This window comes from Haemaphysalis longicornis, unplaced genomic scaffold (genome assembly GCF_048455015.1).
Source record: "Haemaphysalis longicornis isolate Haplotype H1 unplaced genomic scaffold, Haemaphysalis longicornis Haplotype H1 scaffold_12, whole genome shotgun sequence".
NCBI classification, from domain to species: domain Eukaryota; kingdom Metazoa; phylum Arthropoda; class Arachnida; order Ixodida; family Ixodidae; genus Haemaphysalis; species Haemaphysalis longicornis.
This window is the reverse complement of record NW_027526225.1, coordinates 3,941,344-3,957,880: the sequence shown is the minus strand read 5'-3', so window position 1 is coordinate 3,957,880 and position 16,537 is coordinate 3,941,344. Positions and strand designations below refer to the sequence as shown.

Below are 16,537 nucleotides of genomic sequence, written 5' to 3'. Positions count from 1 at the left end.
CCCTATAATGGACTGGCCTACCCCGCTGTCGTCGGCGCTGACGTGTCGCACCCGTTGCGTGGCCGCGACTCGGTGGTAGCCGTCTTCTTCTCGCTTCGGTGCCGGCGTTCGATGCGCGCGGTCACTCCTTGGACGGCGTGGGCTCCGCGCGTCCTCACTTCGTTCCTCTGTGGCTACCCCCTGGTAGCCGCTCTCGCTGGAGGTCCTTGATGCCGGCGTTCGACGCGCGCGGTCATCCCTTCGGCGGCGCGCTTCCTCGGTGGCTACCCCCTGGTAGCCGCTGCCGCTGGAGGTCTCAGGTAGGCTCGGCCCGAACGTCGCCTTTCGGGGCCGTCGAGACGAACGTCGACGGAGCGTGGACGCTGGCCGCTGGTGCCCGACCGATGCCGCTGGGGCCACGAAGACACAGGTTCGTGGTGCGCCGAGGATGACGGTGCCGATGCGCAGTCGGCCCGCTCCCGCCCAGGCTCAGATGGCGTGGTCGATGGCCTGGCCGCGTCCCCCTGGCTCGTTCGTTGAAGCGCACGTGCTCCGGCCGCCTCCTGGTTGTCTTCTGTCTCTTGCCTCCCCCGCTCTCTTCGTGCGCCCCGCTTTTATATCCTCCGGGCTCTCCCGTGGCGCACTCCCATTGGCTTCTCGCCTCTGCTATGTCCTTCTATGGCCATCTCGCCACTTGTCCCCTGCGTGGCCTCCCCTGATTGGCCGAACAGTGTGCTGCCACCTTTTCCCAGGATTCCTTGGTGCGTCGGCGCTGGCGCTTGCTGATTGGTGCGCTCCTGGCGCGCACTTCAAATTTCTCGCTCCTTTGTTCCCATCTATTTTTCGAGGGGTTCCATGCATCCCCTCTCGGGGGGTGCCCTGACACATGACAATTGCCTTGTGCCATGATTGCGGCAAATGCTGGAGGTGTTTTCTGAAGGTTGGGGGGGGGGGGGAATCTTGGGCAATCTCTTTAAGTGGGTATTCTTGGCTTGACAAGCGTGTGCAGGGGACGCTGGGCGGTCGCCGCAAGGCACGTGCACATGAGCGCTCGGCATTTTCTTAGTATTTTTAACTGCGGACACGAAAAATTACAATTTGCTAAGCAGCTTCGCTCTTTAAAAAAAAAAAAGCTGGGGTTCAGTGTGGTATTCCTCGCCATGATTCTAAGACAACCTTTCATCTTTCAGCCGGCGCAATTTAGCTTTTCCAAAACAACGGGTGCCCTTTTAAGATTGTATCTTTTTCAAAGTTTCATTGTTTTCTTCCCGTTTTTACTTTGCACACGTAGATGCTTTCGTGCATTGAAGTAGAAGGTTGTTAGTAGCCGGCATTGTGTTAGTCCTGTTCCTCCTTTCATTTTAAATTAACCAGTTCGGCCGTTTTTCTCCTTCCTTGCAGTGCCTGAAGGCGTCGAGGACGAAGCAGACGCGGTCTCCCGCTTTGCACAGGCATTCACACAACGGTGGGTGGCCCTGTGCTGTACTGCTGTGCAGGTTGCGTGGGTGTTAAGGGGACACGCGGGTCGAAAAAACGCGATTTTTTTGAAATATACCGATTTTTTGTTTTCCCTTGCATTAGCATCTTTGACTATCCTTCTTTCATGGGTAAAATAATGAAAACGAAATACGAACGAGAACTTAGTGAAAAATGTGTCTGAATGACTCGCGGTGACCCAAGAAATCGCGCAATCAAGCCAAATTTCGGCCAGGTTTGAGAATTTATTCCGCACGGCAGCGTGGCTCGCCGCCATTTTGGTCACTTGAGAGAGGTAGATCCAGCTTTGGCTGCTTGTAAAAGTCGCGTCATATTAGCAGGGGATTTCAATTCCCATCATGTTGACTGGGGATTCCGTACTGATGCTTGCGGAAGGCGCTTATGGGATTGGGCTAGCGACCACTCTCTCTCCTGTATGAACTCCAGAGTTGCTACATACCTACGCGACCAAAGTAAGTCGGCATTAGACTTGGCGTTTGCAGAACCGGGTCTGGTTACTGCTTGGTCTACGGTAGACTGTGCAACATCTAGCGATCATCTACCCGTGGTTTTTGATATCAGTGTAAGGAAAAACGTTATCCGCAGGGCACGCTCCTTTGTAAATATGCCTCGGTTTGGAAACCTTATGCGTTCAGCCCTGCCTTCGATACCCACTCAAGATAATGAATGTCGCGCCAAGGAGCTAGTATCATTGATACAGGATTCGGCCACGCGGGCTAAATTTCCTATTACTTCGGTCCAAGGGAAGCCCTGCAGTCCATGGTGGAATGATGAATGTACGAGGGACTACCGTCGAAGAAAAGCAGCGTGGAAAAAATTACGGTATAATCAGTGTCCTAGTAATTGGAGCAACTTTAAGTATTTTCGCGCTGTGTTTAAACGTACAGTTTCACGGGCAAAAGAGATGTACAACACAAACCGATTCTCTATTCTCTCAGAAGCTTGTAATAGGCGGGCGCTCTTCAGCTTCTTGCGGATAAGGAAAAACGGCGTTACGGCATCAAACCTTGACTCCTTCATTCATACGCCAACTGCCTTAAAAATTCTTCTTGAAAAATTGGCTTTAGGACTGCAGGCTCGGTTCACATCTCAATATTCCGTACTGGCCCCCCAGGTGACTGACTCTCATTTACTGAGCTCGGCTGTAAATTTTGAGGAGGTTACAAGGGGTGAGTTATATGACGTGTTGCAGCGTGTACCTGATGCAGCACCAGGCCCAGATGGAATTACAGTTCCAATGATAAAGGTCTTGTTCAGTGAGTCACCCGAAGACCTCCTGCATATTGTCAATCACTCTTTGTGTGCCTCCTGGATCCCTTTGGATTGGCGGCTGTCTAAAATTATCCCCTTGCCTAAGAAACCCGGATTAGGATATGCACTGGATAACATAAGACCGATAAGCTTAACGTCTAACCTTGTCAAAATTATTGAAAGAATTTTATTGGCCAGAATTGAGAAGTTTTTAACCAGTTCTAACATATTGAGCCCTCGGCAGGTGGGATTTAGGCCAGGCTGTTCGATATGGTCGGCGCACATAGACCTAGAGAGCCGCCTTTATCTGGCTCGACGTTCTAAAGAGGTCGCAGCACTGGTGACATTGGATGTGGCTAAATCGTACGATTGCGTTGAACATGGCATACTTTTAGAAAAGATGGTGCGCTTATCTTTCCCGGAATATATTATTTCCTGGGTCAGGTTGTTTTTAACAGGTCGCAAATTCTTTATTGCCCAGCACGGAGTCACCTCTTCGAGTTACAGTCAATCGCGAGGTCTACCACAAGGATCCGTCCTGTCTCCGGTGTTATTTAATGTGTTGCTGAGCGAGGTGCCCGTTATTGCGGGAATTCAATCATATTTGTATGCTGATGATTTAGCCTTTTTTGCATCGTCAAGGAATATAGTACATTCTTTGCACCAGTCCCTGCAGCTGTACCTCTCGATCTTAGGATCGTGGCTAGACGGGCTCTGCCTATCCTTAAATGTCGAAAAGTGTGCCCTCCTGGCATTCCCGGTTCAAGACCCTGTTTACATTTGTCTGACATACAGACAGAAAATAATTTCACAAGTTACTTCCCTGAAATATCTAGGTGTGATATATGAGAGCAATCTAAACTGGCGTCCTCATATTGATTATACTGCGGCCAAAGCGGGGAGGGCGGTTTCATTGTTAAAAAGATTTTGCAACAAGAAGTCGGGTATGCGTAGAGACATTCTCCTCATGCTCTACCGCCTATACGTTCGACCTATTCTAGAATTCGGATCCATCCTTTTTTCAAGTTATCCGTTTTATAAGCTACGTCCATTGATTGCACTAGAACGACAAGCTTTGCGCTTGTGTTTGGGTTTACCGAAGTACGTCCCTATTCGGGTATTGTACTGGGAGGCTCGCATCCTTCCCCTGATTCCCCGATTCAAAGTGTTGACAGTAGAGGCATACCTTCGTGTAATGGAATTGCCTATTTCAAGGTCGCAAATGGTCTTCGTTCACTCCCCAACGCCTTTTTTCGCTCAGCCATGGCCCAGGTACAAACGCCCGCAGGTGGTGTTTGTACAGTCTCTATTAGCCCCATTAAACGTCAACATTCTCTCGATTCCTTCGTTTGAACCTCGAAATGCGATGGTGGAAATTGATTTTGATAATATTTTCCCCTCGAATTCCAAATATTTGCCGGAGAAGACTATAGCTGGTCTTCTAATCACCCATTTAGAGAAGTTTCCAACCCATGTGGTTGTAGCCACAGATGCGTCTGTTCAGGAAAGAAAGGCTGGTATTGGTATCTTTTCACCTGCACTTGACTGGTCATATTCTTTGCGGCTACCCAATTTCACAACAATATTCTTGGCAGAATTTTTGGCGATTGCCCTTGCTACTAGAAAACTCAGTGAAGACCATTCGAAAGTGATTATTGTGACTGACTCGCTTTCAGTATGCTCCACCCTATCTAATCCAAGAGTTACCCCTCTAAGCCGAACGCTCTCGATGCTCCTACCACCCTATGTACAAGAAATCCGCCTGGTCTGGGTTCCAGGACACAGGGGTATCCACCTTAATGAAACCGCTGATTATCTGGCAGGTGTGGCATTGAATGGACCGCTGGTTGATGCTGTGCCCCCCATAGCCCAAGTTGTTGCATCCCGGTTTCGCAAGTATAGCTCGTTGGACAGCCTGCACCCAGACAGTATCTCTGGATGCCCCGAAATTGAGCACCTCCGGTATGCATGGAAGAGTGATGTTGTGCAGTCGCGATTGTGCGAGGTCACATTGACCAGCTTTCGCTGCCGAGTGCCCAATTTGAATTTCTACCTTCACCGTGCACGCATAGCGCCTTTGCCCCAATGCGAGTTTTGTCAAGAGGAGGAGACAATCGAACATTTCCTGCTGTCTTGCCGGCGGTTCTCCTCTATCCGAAATCGATTCCTGGAGGTGCCCCTCCGGCGCCTGGGTCTTTCCTTGTCTGTATCGAATGTACTGTCATTTGGGGCATCGGGTTTAGGTTTCTGCCACGGGGATGTTTGTCGCGCCCTTCACGCTTTTATTTCACAATCCGGTCGCCTACCCTGTTAAAAGACACTTCGTACTTTCTTTCTCTGGTACGTGTAGTATCTGTATTTACTTCAGTATGTTATAGTTTTTCCTCAAAATTGCCAACATCACTTCCCTCACACTCCACAGCTCTATTTTTCCCTTAGTTTGATTTCTTGACCAGTTTCCCCAATCTGACTTGGCCAATCCCCCAGAGTGGGTACGCGCCACTGATTTTTGGTTCCAACCAACCAACCAACCTTCTTCTCTCGATTGAGCCGCTCGCCAGCTTCGTATCTCCGCGTAAAAAAAATAAAAAAAAATGTTTCTTCCCGCTTGTTTTGCGAGCTCCCACTGGGCATTTAAATCACGTGACGCGAAAGCGGGACCGCCATTGGCTCTTGCCGCTTGTGAGCCGCCATCGCCCACATCGTTCCGTTCGCTACTTCGCGCTATCTTTTCTATTTCCTTATCGTGCATTTTTAATCGTGAACGGTGAAGAGAAGCGTGACTTTTGTTGCCGGAAGCAGCGTACTTCAGGCCGGTACAAAGGAAAGCGCAAGCGGCGCAGCATTGTGACGACCACGGCCAATGCCGGCACGACCGGCACCGTGAGGCCTAACGGCGCCGGGCCTTCAAGCGTTGCAAGCGCGGCTCTACCAGGCGGGGCTGATTTTATCAGCGAAGATATCGACTTTATAAGCGCATCGGAGAAGAAGTCGGCAGCCTTCCAAGGTGAGGAGACAGCCAGCCACGGGAGCGGTGCAGTTATCTGTGGAGTCGGCGCTCTGACTGACCTTGAGTGCCGCCGTGTGCGCGACGTGCGGGAAGTGCGAACTCGTCGTAGTCGAGGTTGCGAACAAGCGGAAGGGCCTCGCATCGGTACTGGAACTGAAGTGCAAAAACGAGAAGTGCCCTGCGGGAGTGCCTTCGGGAGTGATTTCTTCTGTTTACTCGTCGCAGCGCGCTGCCGCCGTCGGTCGCGGAGGCCGCAAACCGGAACTCAGCAGTTCCGGTTTGCGGCCTCCCCGTGATAGTTTCGCCGTCAATGTGAAAGCGGTACTCGCTGCACGCGCGGTTGGCATCGGACACGATCAGCTATGCAGGTTTTGTGCCATTCTTGGTCTACCAAAACCACAGCATCAAAAGACGTTCTACAACACTGCCAAGAAAGTTCATGTTGCGGCCACAAAAGGCGTCTCTGACAACCTTGCTGAAGCAAGGCAAGTAACTGCGTTGCAAGCTGGTCAGACTGACCTCAGTGTGATTTTTTATGGTACTTGGCAGAAGCAAAGACATGAGCCACAACAGTGTTGGCACTGCCATTTCTCTTGACACTGGTCTCTGCCTGGATTTTGAGGTGCTGTCAAACTACTTTTACTTGTAGCCGCCACCAAAAGCTTGATGAGCAAGAGGAGGAAGTGTGGCAAGCCTTTCATGCCTCTTGTGTGTGAAAAAAATGTCGACTGCTCATCCCATGCCATGGAGACGGAAGCAGCACTGCGCATCTGGCACAGGACGCTATCGTACAACCTGCAGTTCACTGTAGTGGAGACTGCCACTGCCCTCACAGGGTTGTGGTTCAACAGAGGCCACACTAGCTTTGAGCAAGTTCTCCAAGAACTGGGAATCTTCCCTTCAGAAGAACTGGTCAGACTAAGCAATGCAAGTGACCAGCGGAGGGTCAGGCAGATGTGTGCAAAGCTGACTGCTAAGGCTAGCCCCATTGCCGCAGCCTGGTGAAACGGTCCCACACCAAGGACTACCCCAGCAAAAACCGTGAGGGTGCAACTTATGCAGCAGGAGCATTCTAGTTTTAGTACCTCAATGTGGACATTTCAGACTGTATCCCCACCAAATTTCATGTTGTTCGAGGAAGAATTTCTGAATCTGCCAAAGAAATAAACTTTCAATTGCATTTTTCTCAGCTTGTTGTTTTTGTCCGTTTTCTGAGTTTGTGCACACTTATTTTCCCAGTTAAAGTTGTCGTATCAGGATGAAATTTTGCACAAATGTTCATTATAACACGTAGAGTGCACAAATCTTGTTCATTATGCAATTTGTGTCCTTAGATATTTCTGGCGGTCATAAAACAAAAATATACAGAACAAAAAAAGGCACACTACCAGTCATTTTTTTTTCGTGGTGAGGAAAATGATGATGAGGCTTTTTTAGGTAGATTTGTGCACTCTGCAGTTCATAAGGAACCACCTAGGCTATTTTAAAAGTTTCAGAAAAAATTTTTACTATAAAAAAAAGTGTGCACAAAAAAGCCATTTTTCTGAAAGTCATGCTGCGTAAAATTTTATCCGGAGCAGCTATTCAAAATCTGATTACATATATGACCAGAGGAGCTCAATCTCTATAAGCTGTGAAAATTTCAGCCTCCTAACTTCATTATTAAAAAAAAAGTTGTTTGGAGGAGCACGTCCCCTTAAAGGAGCCATGAAGAGAAAATACAGCTTCGTTTAATTTGAAAGAACTAGGATTCAGCATCTCACTCAGCTCCATTACAGCCACAAAAGATGTTTTTTTAACGAAAAAAAAGCAAGTATTTAAAAACTTTCAAATTTTGCGCCACAGTGACGTGTTATGAGCAAGAATGACGTCATACGGGCCAACAATAAAACATAATTTTCAGTGCGTTAACTGCACGTTACCATTCAAGTGATGCGGTCAAATGGAACTAGAGGCCCCATTACAGACGTCCAGTCATGTGTAGTCGCGACAGGTGAGTTAGGTGGCCGCCAATCGCACAAACAAGGTTCCGTGACGTCATAGAAAATTTGCGGGAAATTGGCTAGGTGGTCGCGAATGCTTCGCACGTTTTCTTTAATATCTCCGTTATTTGTACGAAGATTGCGATGATATTGGTTCCATTGTTATCGGGACTAAGCAGTCCTTCTAATAAACCCAACTTGTATTTTGTCTTCATGGCTCCTTTGAGCAGGATGGCACAGTGTGTGAGGGCAAGCCGAAATGCTCGTTGCTAAGCTCCATAAGTTCCAGAATTAGAGGACGGCCCATTGTTTAGGGTGTGTGCTGTTTGAGGGAGAGGCCGAAGGGATGAAGTTTCCTTCTGAATTGCGGGTGAGTCTGTGGTTTATTATAAAGGGGGGACGCTGCTCCTCAAACAGGTTCCTTTAATTGTTGAGTAAACTCTGTGAAACTTGTCAGTCTTGCCGCTTTCTTCCTGCTGATTTCAAATGTGAAATTATTTTTTGAGTGAGTCAATTAGTCACCAAGATAATTACAGGTAGTCGTTTTTAGAGGAACAATAGAGAAAACTATGTTGGCCATAAAACTGTACTATATTGAAATACTATGAATCCTGGTAAGTGCAATAAGAGAATCTTCTTTCCTTTTTTTTTTTTTTTTTTTTTTTTTTTTTTTTTTTTTTTTTGGTGCACCGCTTGGAACTAATTTTACAGCTCATTAAACCTTGGTGTTTGAAATGGCAATCGAAATAATTCCTTGCCACTGATGCAACCAAAGTTTAATGAGCTGTAAAATTAGTTCCAAGCGGTGCACCAAAAAACCGATTCTCTTATTGCACTCGCCACGGTTCATAGTATTGAAAAATATAAAGATTACTGTTTTATGGCCAACACTGTTTTGCCTATTGTTCCTTAAACGATGATATATATTTCAAATCAGTGGAAAAAAAAGCAGCAAAACTGACAAGTTTCAGAGAGTTTACTTAATTACAAAAAATTGCCAACGGACAGACAACCGATTTTTTGTCGGATGTATTTTCTCTGTCCCAAATTGAAAGGCATCACTTGAAACACCTTCACCCGAAACGGTTTCGCTGGTAGCACCCTAGATCATTTGAAATCGGAATTTTTAAATCGACCAGCTGTACGTGTCCCGCCAAACGGAATGCTGGCAACCGTGACAGTGCGAAAACATACTTTTAACTGCGCGTGAGATTAAAAGAGGTGTTTAAAAACTTGTCCCCAGGTGAAACAACAATAATGCGCAACCTTTGTTTTTATGCGGGTTTTTAATTGTGCATTGAAACTGACGGAGTTGTTTGGACATGTTCAGTAGTGTCACATTCAGGCCCTGCATGGCGCCACCTTTCAGGCTTCAGGAATTTGAGTGCCAAATTAGAACTATTTCCGCCTGTTTACTTAGAAATTCCTTGCGGTTACTCCAGCTTATAAAACGCTGGCTTTCACATGAGCTAGAGGACATGTGCTTGAATTGTCTGTCCCTTTAAAGGGACGGACCACCAATTTTTGTCGCGTGTATGTTCTCTAGCTTATTATGAAAATGAGAGTTTTATAAGCTGGGGTAACCGCAAGCAATTTATAAACAAATAAATTGGCGGAAATATTTTTAATTTGGCACCAAACTTTCCGAAATCGGATGGGTGGCGGTTCGTACTGTAAAAACTTGACACTGCAATATGTGTCCCGGTCATGTTACCTGCAAACCTAGCAGTTACTGAAATTGCTGAACATTTATTCACTTATTGAAAACATTTTAACACAAGTATTTGTATAAGTATTTTTTAACATTACTTTGAAAGTTTGCAAGACACGCCGCCCGCCGCCGTCGGGTTGCTCTCAGTGTGGCTAACTGAGCCTGCATGCCCAGAATAAACGTCAGCGTTCAGTAAACAGACCCAGTGAAGGAGCTTTGACGATTACGCCTGAGTCAGGGGCGTTTATTCTGCCGAAATATTCGATTTAAGTTTCCAAATAGGCCAACGGCAGCCTAAAAGAAAAAGGACGCGCCCGGGGTGAATCGGAGTGCTGACCTCCACAGCGTGAAGCCAGATTCTACCTGTCGTCCATCCCAACAGATGGCGCCTTCGTGCAAAAGACTGATGAATTAAAAAAAACACCTAAAAGAGTAAGAAAGCGTGCAATTCGCACTTTTTCTTAGCTAAGGACAAGTTTTTATGTATCGATTTTGATTTCGCACACAGACAAAAGTATGTTGCCGAGCTACTCTACGTCATGGTTGCCAGCATTATTTTTGGGAGGGACACATGCGGCTCGTAGATGTAAAATTTCGATTTAAAAAGTTCAGTAAAACTGTTTTGCGTTAAGGTGTTTTAAGGGATGCCCTTTCATTTGGGATAGAGAACATGTACTCGACAAAAATCGGTTGTCTATCCCTTGAGAGTGCAGGCGACCATGAAACTTCCCACCACTTTAAATAGTTGTAGGTTGATGGGGAAGGTGCTGTACTGTGCTAGTGCATGGGTCCGTGCTCACTAGCGACGGGGTTCTTGCAGTGAGCGAAAGTGACGCAGCGTGGTGAGAGAGTGCAGCACCACCCACTCACCACTGCGGTCGTTCGTTGCCTTCCAGGTATGGCCAGTGTGCGCCGGCGTTCTTCCAGGGGACGCTGTCACAAGCCATCGAGGCCTCCTGCTACAAGCCCATTCGAGAGGTGCTTTTTTTTCTTCTCTTCTTCTCTTTCACATTTCGTCTGTTTTATAGAGATGGGAGCAGGTTAAAAATGTCAGTGTGACGCACATGTTCCAGGGGTATGAAGATGTGTGCATGATTAAACTAAGCTAACCATTTTGAACCACAAAGGATCTTGTGCTGGGGATCTCGTCAGGCGGTGTAGAAAGTGTCACAACGCAGCACTGCTCTGTTTTTTTTTTATGCACCTGCCAAGGAGGTTTAAAAATATTCAGTTTGTTGGGTGGTGGTCGACCGGGTCTGTCGTCATAAAACTAGTGTAACCTTGCTTGGTGAAACAAAGACAGAATAGCAAGAATTGCACAGGAAGGTGTATTTCTGTCTACATTTAGGGCAACAGCTGAACCAGTGGTAAACAAAATGCGACACAGTTTAGAAAAAGTTTAGAATACAAATGCTTTCCGTGCACTAGAGCAGTTTTCTTTGTGACTGTGTACTCGAGAGTTCATGAATGCGTGAAATGGCAGTTGGGTGTTTCGCAAGTGCTGTCAAGGTCAATTGCAAGAAGTTTTCTTCACTTTACGTGACAAGTGCGTTCCCGGAAGAGCAGCATGCGGCGATGAAAAATTGGGGTCATTTCAGTGCGGCCACTCTTAAACTCTTGCCAGATTGACAACATTCAGGTTGGCACTTCTGCGATGTGCTTGTGTTTACTCCATTCAAACGTGCCTCTTTTTCGCTGAAAAATGTGTCTCAAAATCACATGCACATTAGAACCAAGTGCCATTGGGTGATGAAGTACTACCAGTGGTTGCTTATCATTATCAACGTTGCAAGGTAACCATAATTGCTTACCATAATCGCGAGCACAGCTTTAAGAATTGGAAGGCCCGCAGCCGCTTGCAGCCGGTGTGAGGGGCTCTGTGGTGCCTTGCAAGTGCTTCTGTGCCCAAAAAACTTTAAAAGAAATGCTAGCAGATAGCAAGCACCCATTTCTAGATAGCAAGCCCAAGATAGATAACGTAGGCTGTTCCGCACTTCGCCCGGACGAAGGAGAAAGGGCAGTGAATGTACCTAGCACCGCGCAGTGCACGCCCCTTCTACAGAGGATTTTCACTGCATGACAGCCTCTCGCTGAACATTTTTTGAAATATTACAAAGAGGCGGCACGATGAAGGTGACACGAGCCATTGTAAGTGACGAGATGGATTTAATGGGTGTCGTCCACCTTGGCACGAGCACAGCTATGTCGCACTATGAGCCTCATCTTTTTTGCGGATGGGTGGGCATAGTGCCATGTGCAATAGTCTGCTGCGTCTTCCTCCTGTGACAATATTTTTCCAAACTTTCGCAGCTTGTGTTTGGAAGGGCGCCGTGTGTGGTTTCCCATTAAAGTATGTTGCCACTGGATGGTGACGAGAGCCGTCTTAGCACAAAAATAAATAAAGGTCTCTCACCCAAAAGTGGCTTTTCTTGTGGAGAGACCGTTTGCATTTTTTTTTTATTTTATCAGGGTCCAAAATTGGGCGCATTAGGATCAGTGATTGTGGGAGGACATTGTGTGTTTGTTGCCCGGGAAGGGGAACTCGGCGGTTGACGGGGTGGTTCCTTCGGTGCTGCCTTCTTTTTCTCTTCAGCGGCGGCCTCTGGTGCTGTACCTACACCAGGAGCCCGGAGCGAGCATCTTCTGCACGCAGGCGCTCTGCTCGGAGGCGGTCGTCTCCTACCTGACCCTCAACTTCCTCGTCTGGCCGTGGGACCTCACGCTGCCCTCCAACAAGGACAGGTGACCGTCCCTTGCTGCTCTTCCAGTGCGACCTTTTACCCCCGACCTCTTACGACCTCTGACCCCCGCGAGGGCGCACTCACCCACTGCTACAGCATCCCTGCAAAGCCCGGCAAGGCGGCATCAAACCCGCCACGGTGGCTCAGTGGCCAAGGTGTTGCGCTGCTGAGCACGAGGTCGCGGGTTCGATTCCCGGCCATGGCGGCCGCTTTTCTGATGGAGGCGAAAAGCAAAAACGCCCGTGTGTGCGAGATTTCGGCGCACGTTAGCGATCCCCATGCGGTCAAAATTAATGCGGAGCCCTCCACTACCAACATGCCTCGTATCCCAGGTGAGGCGTGGGTGCGTAGAACCCCCGAAATTTTAAAAAACAAAATAAGACAGCATCAGTGCGCCGTACAGGAACTGTGAAGTTCGGATTGTTCGGAAGATTGGCAAGTCAGAGGAACGGTCGCGCCAGTTTAAACTGCAACGTTAAACAGCTGAGCTGGGTAATAATAATGAGGAAGGCAGGTGAATGAGTCGCGACTCGCCAGTCGTGAGGAGTAGTTTGTACAGTTGGTGGCCCACTGACAAAAAGCTACCAGTGATAAATGCGGTTTCCGGATATCAGTGGGGCCCTCGGTCGCACTTCATTACGCCGGTTGAATTCAAGCGTTTAGTGAACAGAGATGACCCGTTGTTTGACACCTCATCAAGAAATTTTGCTGCTGACATTGTGCAGTGGGTAGTTGAATAGTTTGTCAACACTGGGGACCCTTTTTGGAGGGAAAGGGGGATAACTCTTCGATTCTTTGATCCCTTCATCCTTGTTTGTTGCGCTGGGAATTCAAGAGTTTAGGGAGTTGTCGGAGGCCGATTATTTCTGATAAGAGAAGGATGCCTTTTTAAAGCAAATATGTGCAGGGTGGTTTCGAAGCCATCCTGGCACGAGGGAAGAGAAGGCAAGGTAAACATTCCTGTTGAAATCGGGAGATGCATTCAGCGTTATTAACTTTCAAGCGGTACTCCTCCACGCTGAAATGCTTGAGCCCATTTCCACCCCTGCCGATTCCAGCTTGGCGACACTAGCGGGGTCCTTCGTGTTATGCCGTCTTTGTGCGACTCCATTTAGTGCCGCACCAGTGTGGTAATGCGACATTCCGTTTCCAAGTCAGTGCAGGACGGGCACTTGTGGTGCAGTGCAGAACTCTGCTCTGCACCTAAACCGGTCTAAAAAGTACTAAACCGTCCTTTTTTTTACAAAAAGACTGCGTAGAACTGATCTAAAGGAGCATTGTTCTAGTAACAGAAATATTAAGGGACCATTGTTCTAAGTGTAAGCCTTAGAAGCCACAACGCTACCCTCCCGGACAGCAAGCCTGCTACAGCATTTGATAGAGTCGATTGCGGCACCATTCAAAGCTAACCAGTACATGGCGCTAGGTCTAGGAAATGCCCGGCCTGCAGTGTCTTCGAAACAGGATGTCGCGTGATTGCTGCCCTTCCCCAAACAAACAACAACAATGGGGTGTAGAGATTGGCTGGTAAGGCCGCACTCCAACGGGGCTTAGACATATCGCAGGTCCCATACCAGGACATGAAGCCACGTCTACAAAGAAAACTCCGGCAACAATGGCAACAGGAATGGGACGAACAAATCCTTAACAAAATACATGTAACAAAACCACAGTAAAAAACAGATTTACTGAAATACCTATGTGCAGACTGGCCACATGTATGGTACTCAAGATAACCATTGGTCATTAAGGGTAACAGGGTGTATCCCTAGGGACGGCAAGCGTGGCAGGGGGCGGCAGAAAGCTAGTATATGGGTAGATGAGATCAAGAAGTTTGCGGGAATAAATTGGTCGCAGTTAGCGCAGGACCGGGGTAATTGGAGATTAATGGGAGAGGCCTGCGCACTACAGTTGGCATAGACGGGCTTATGGTGATGATGATGATGATGACGGTACTCATTCTTACCTAGTAAAAGCCAGTATGCAACAGATGTGGAGGATAGCTCTCAGTTCTCTATATCTTAATTGAATGTTCAGGATTTGAAGATACTAGACGTTGTCACTTTCCCGAGATTAATAGATATGCCATACCCCTACACCCTTCGTTATTTTTAGCAGAAGAACCTATGTTTCCCACAAATCGCCTTTTAACTTACATTCAATGTACCGGAGTTTTAAAACTTATTACTTACCGTGCATAATTCCAAGATGACTATACGCCACGATGTTTACTTTTTTTGGCAATGTTTTAGACTGAGGGAATTTTACACCCCAGTACCAACATGGGGTGCAACACCGGTCCGCCGGGTGGTGGCGTGCAGGTTCCTGGAGGTGATCAGCCAGTCGCTGGGTCCCATGGCCATGAGTGCCGTGCGCAGCACTGCCCTGGACTGCCTGCCTGCGCTGGTGGTCCTGTCGCGGGTGCGGGGATCCCTCGAGGTGCTCTCGCTCATCCCCGGTGAGCGGTGACTCCACCCTCGACTCTGCCCCTGAAAGCTTGAGGGTAGTTGGTACTCCGCGTTGCTCGCAGCTCAAAAAGCGGACCGTGAACAGAGGAAGGGTCGTTTGTTGCTTCTTTTCTCTGTCCTCTCCCTCGTGTCACCACCCCTCCCCTATCTCGCCAGGAGTGTCCTTCCCACTAGAAACATAGTTTCCACATTGTGTGGCCATCACAGAGTGAGCAGTTTGCACTTTGCTTGAAGCCGTTTGACTGTTTGGTAACGTGTGACAGAGTTCACGGTGGGGAACGTTCTAGAGTGGCTGGTGCAACTCGGTTGGGTTTGGCCATGAAATGTTGAATGCACCGTAATGGCGGGGAGTTGTCCTGCCGTCATTCTGGCCGTTATTTGGTGACGCTGTGTTGGTCCTCTGTTTCTTCTCCCACCCCCCTCCGCAGGCAGCGTGGACCTGGACGACCTGATGACGCGGCTAATGCAGGTGTCCGAGGTGTTCAACAGTGAGATGGCCAATGAGAGCCACGACGAGGTGAGCCCTCGGCTGTTGTAGGGTTCGGGAAACTCTGTAAACAAGACTTTATGTGTACAAAACACAAAATGAACACTCACTGGACAGAGCTAAACTAGTGAATAGTGGGAAACTGGCTAAAGAGAATGGCAAAGAGTTAAAACAAAAAGGGGAGAGTCTCAGTCAGGGGAAAAAAACACAGTATGGGTTTGTCACTTGCACGAGTACCGTATTTACTCGCATAATCCTCGCACTTTTTTTTTCGGAAAAGTCAATGCGAAGTTAGGGGTGCGAGAATTATGCGGGGAAAAAAATTACGGCGCACAGTGTTGCCAATTTGCCTTCTGCCAATCCCGCTAAATGTAGCGGTCGTTTTTTGTATATGTAAGCTCAGCGTTGCCAACAGCAGCTATTTCTTTTTATTTTATGATTAACAACGTAAACAGTATTCCGTCGATCAGCGATCATGAAATTGCCGCCTTTGCTTTCTGGCGCGCGCCCTATCTCGTCGTCGTCATGTGCGTGCCCTACTTGTGAAGCTCGACAGTGACGCACGTTGAAGTCGGTGACGCCGAAGTGCCTGCCTGCGGCGCGGTTGCCGTGTTCGATCGCGTACTCTATCACTTTCAATTTGAAAGCGGCAGTGTAGCTGGCGTTCTTCCCCATGGCGAAGCGGCACCAAGCACAAAACAGAGATCAAAAAGTTCTCGAAATGGCAGCGAGCTATCCACCACTGACGCGAGTGACTCACTGACTGCCGCCGCCCAACGACGGGACCACGACAGCGACACGACGACGACACGACGACAACGACAGCGGGCTGCGCGAACATCGTCTAGTTGCGCGCACACGAAACCGGCTCAAGGACAGTGTCAAAACATTCTTTCCGATGCGTAATTTTTTATTCCGTTTGTGTGAGTAGCGTGTTAGGGCGCCTGTTAGGGAGTAGCTATGCAGGTTGTTAGGGCGCCTGGATGGCCTTGAATACACAGCGCTCCCCGCCGAACTAAAAGGCGGCGGGGGAAGGCGCGCGTTGGAGAGCGCGTGCACCATGCGGGTTTCGCGAGCAGGCAACTTTCGCCGCTGCAAAGTTGGGGGTGCGAGGAACCAAAAAAATCCAAGTTTTGGTGGCCCACATTAGGGGTGAGAGGATTACGCGAGTGCGAGGATTACGCAAGTAAATACGGTATGTCGCACTGCCAGTCCTCGCAGCATAGTTATGGCATGACGGTGTTGTGCGGCCAGGTCACATCTCGTGGCGCTCCGAGCTCCCGTTGTTGTTGTAGCAAACGCGGCTCTCTTGAGGGTGCAGTTGCCCCTTTCAGACACTCGATGACACGACTGGCTTCCAGAGGAGAGGGCTAGGAATTCCCACTGTGGATGACCACCGAGATGTGGCCCG

The 16,537-nt window shown here is 48.4% G+C and overlaps 1 protein-coding gene across 1 annotated transcript in view; it reads left to right on the top strand.

Moving 5' to 3' along the window:
* Positions 1-16,537, top strand: part of LOC144162282 (FAS-associated factor 1-like) — a gene marked incomplete at its 5' end in the record, with an annotated part of 38,523 nt that overhangs the window by 10,453 nt on the left and 11,533 nt on the right. The window contains 5 exon segments of the mRNA XM_077692760.1: positions 1,381-1,444; positions 10,327-10,408; positions 12,024-12,172; positions 14,493-14,629; positions 15,068-15,156. Of these exon segments, the coding sequence (XP_077548886.1) occupies positions 1,381-1,444; positions 10,327-10,408; positions 12,024-12,172; positions 14,493-14,629; positions 15,068-15,156 (521 nt within the window).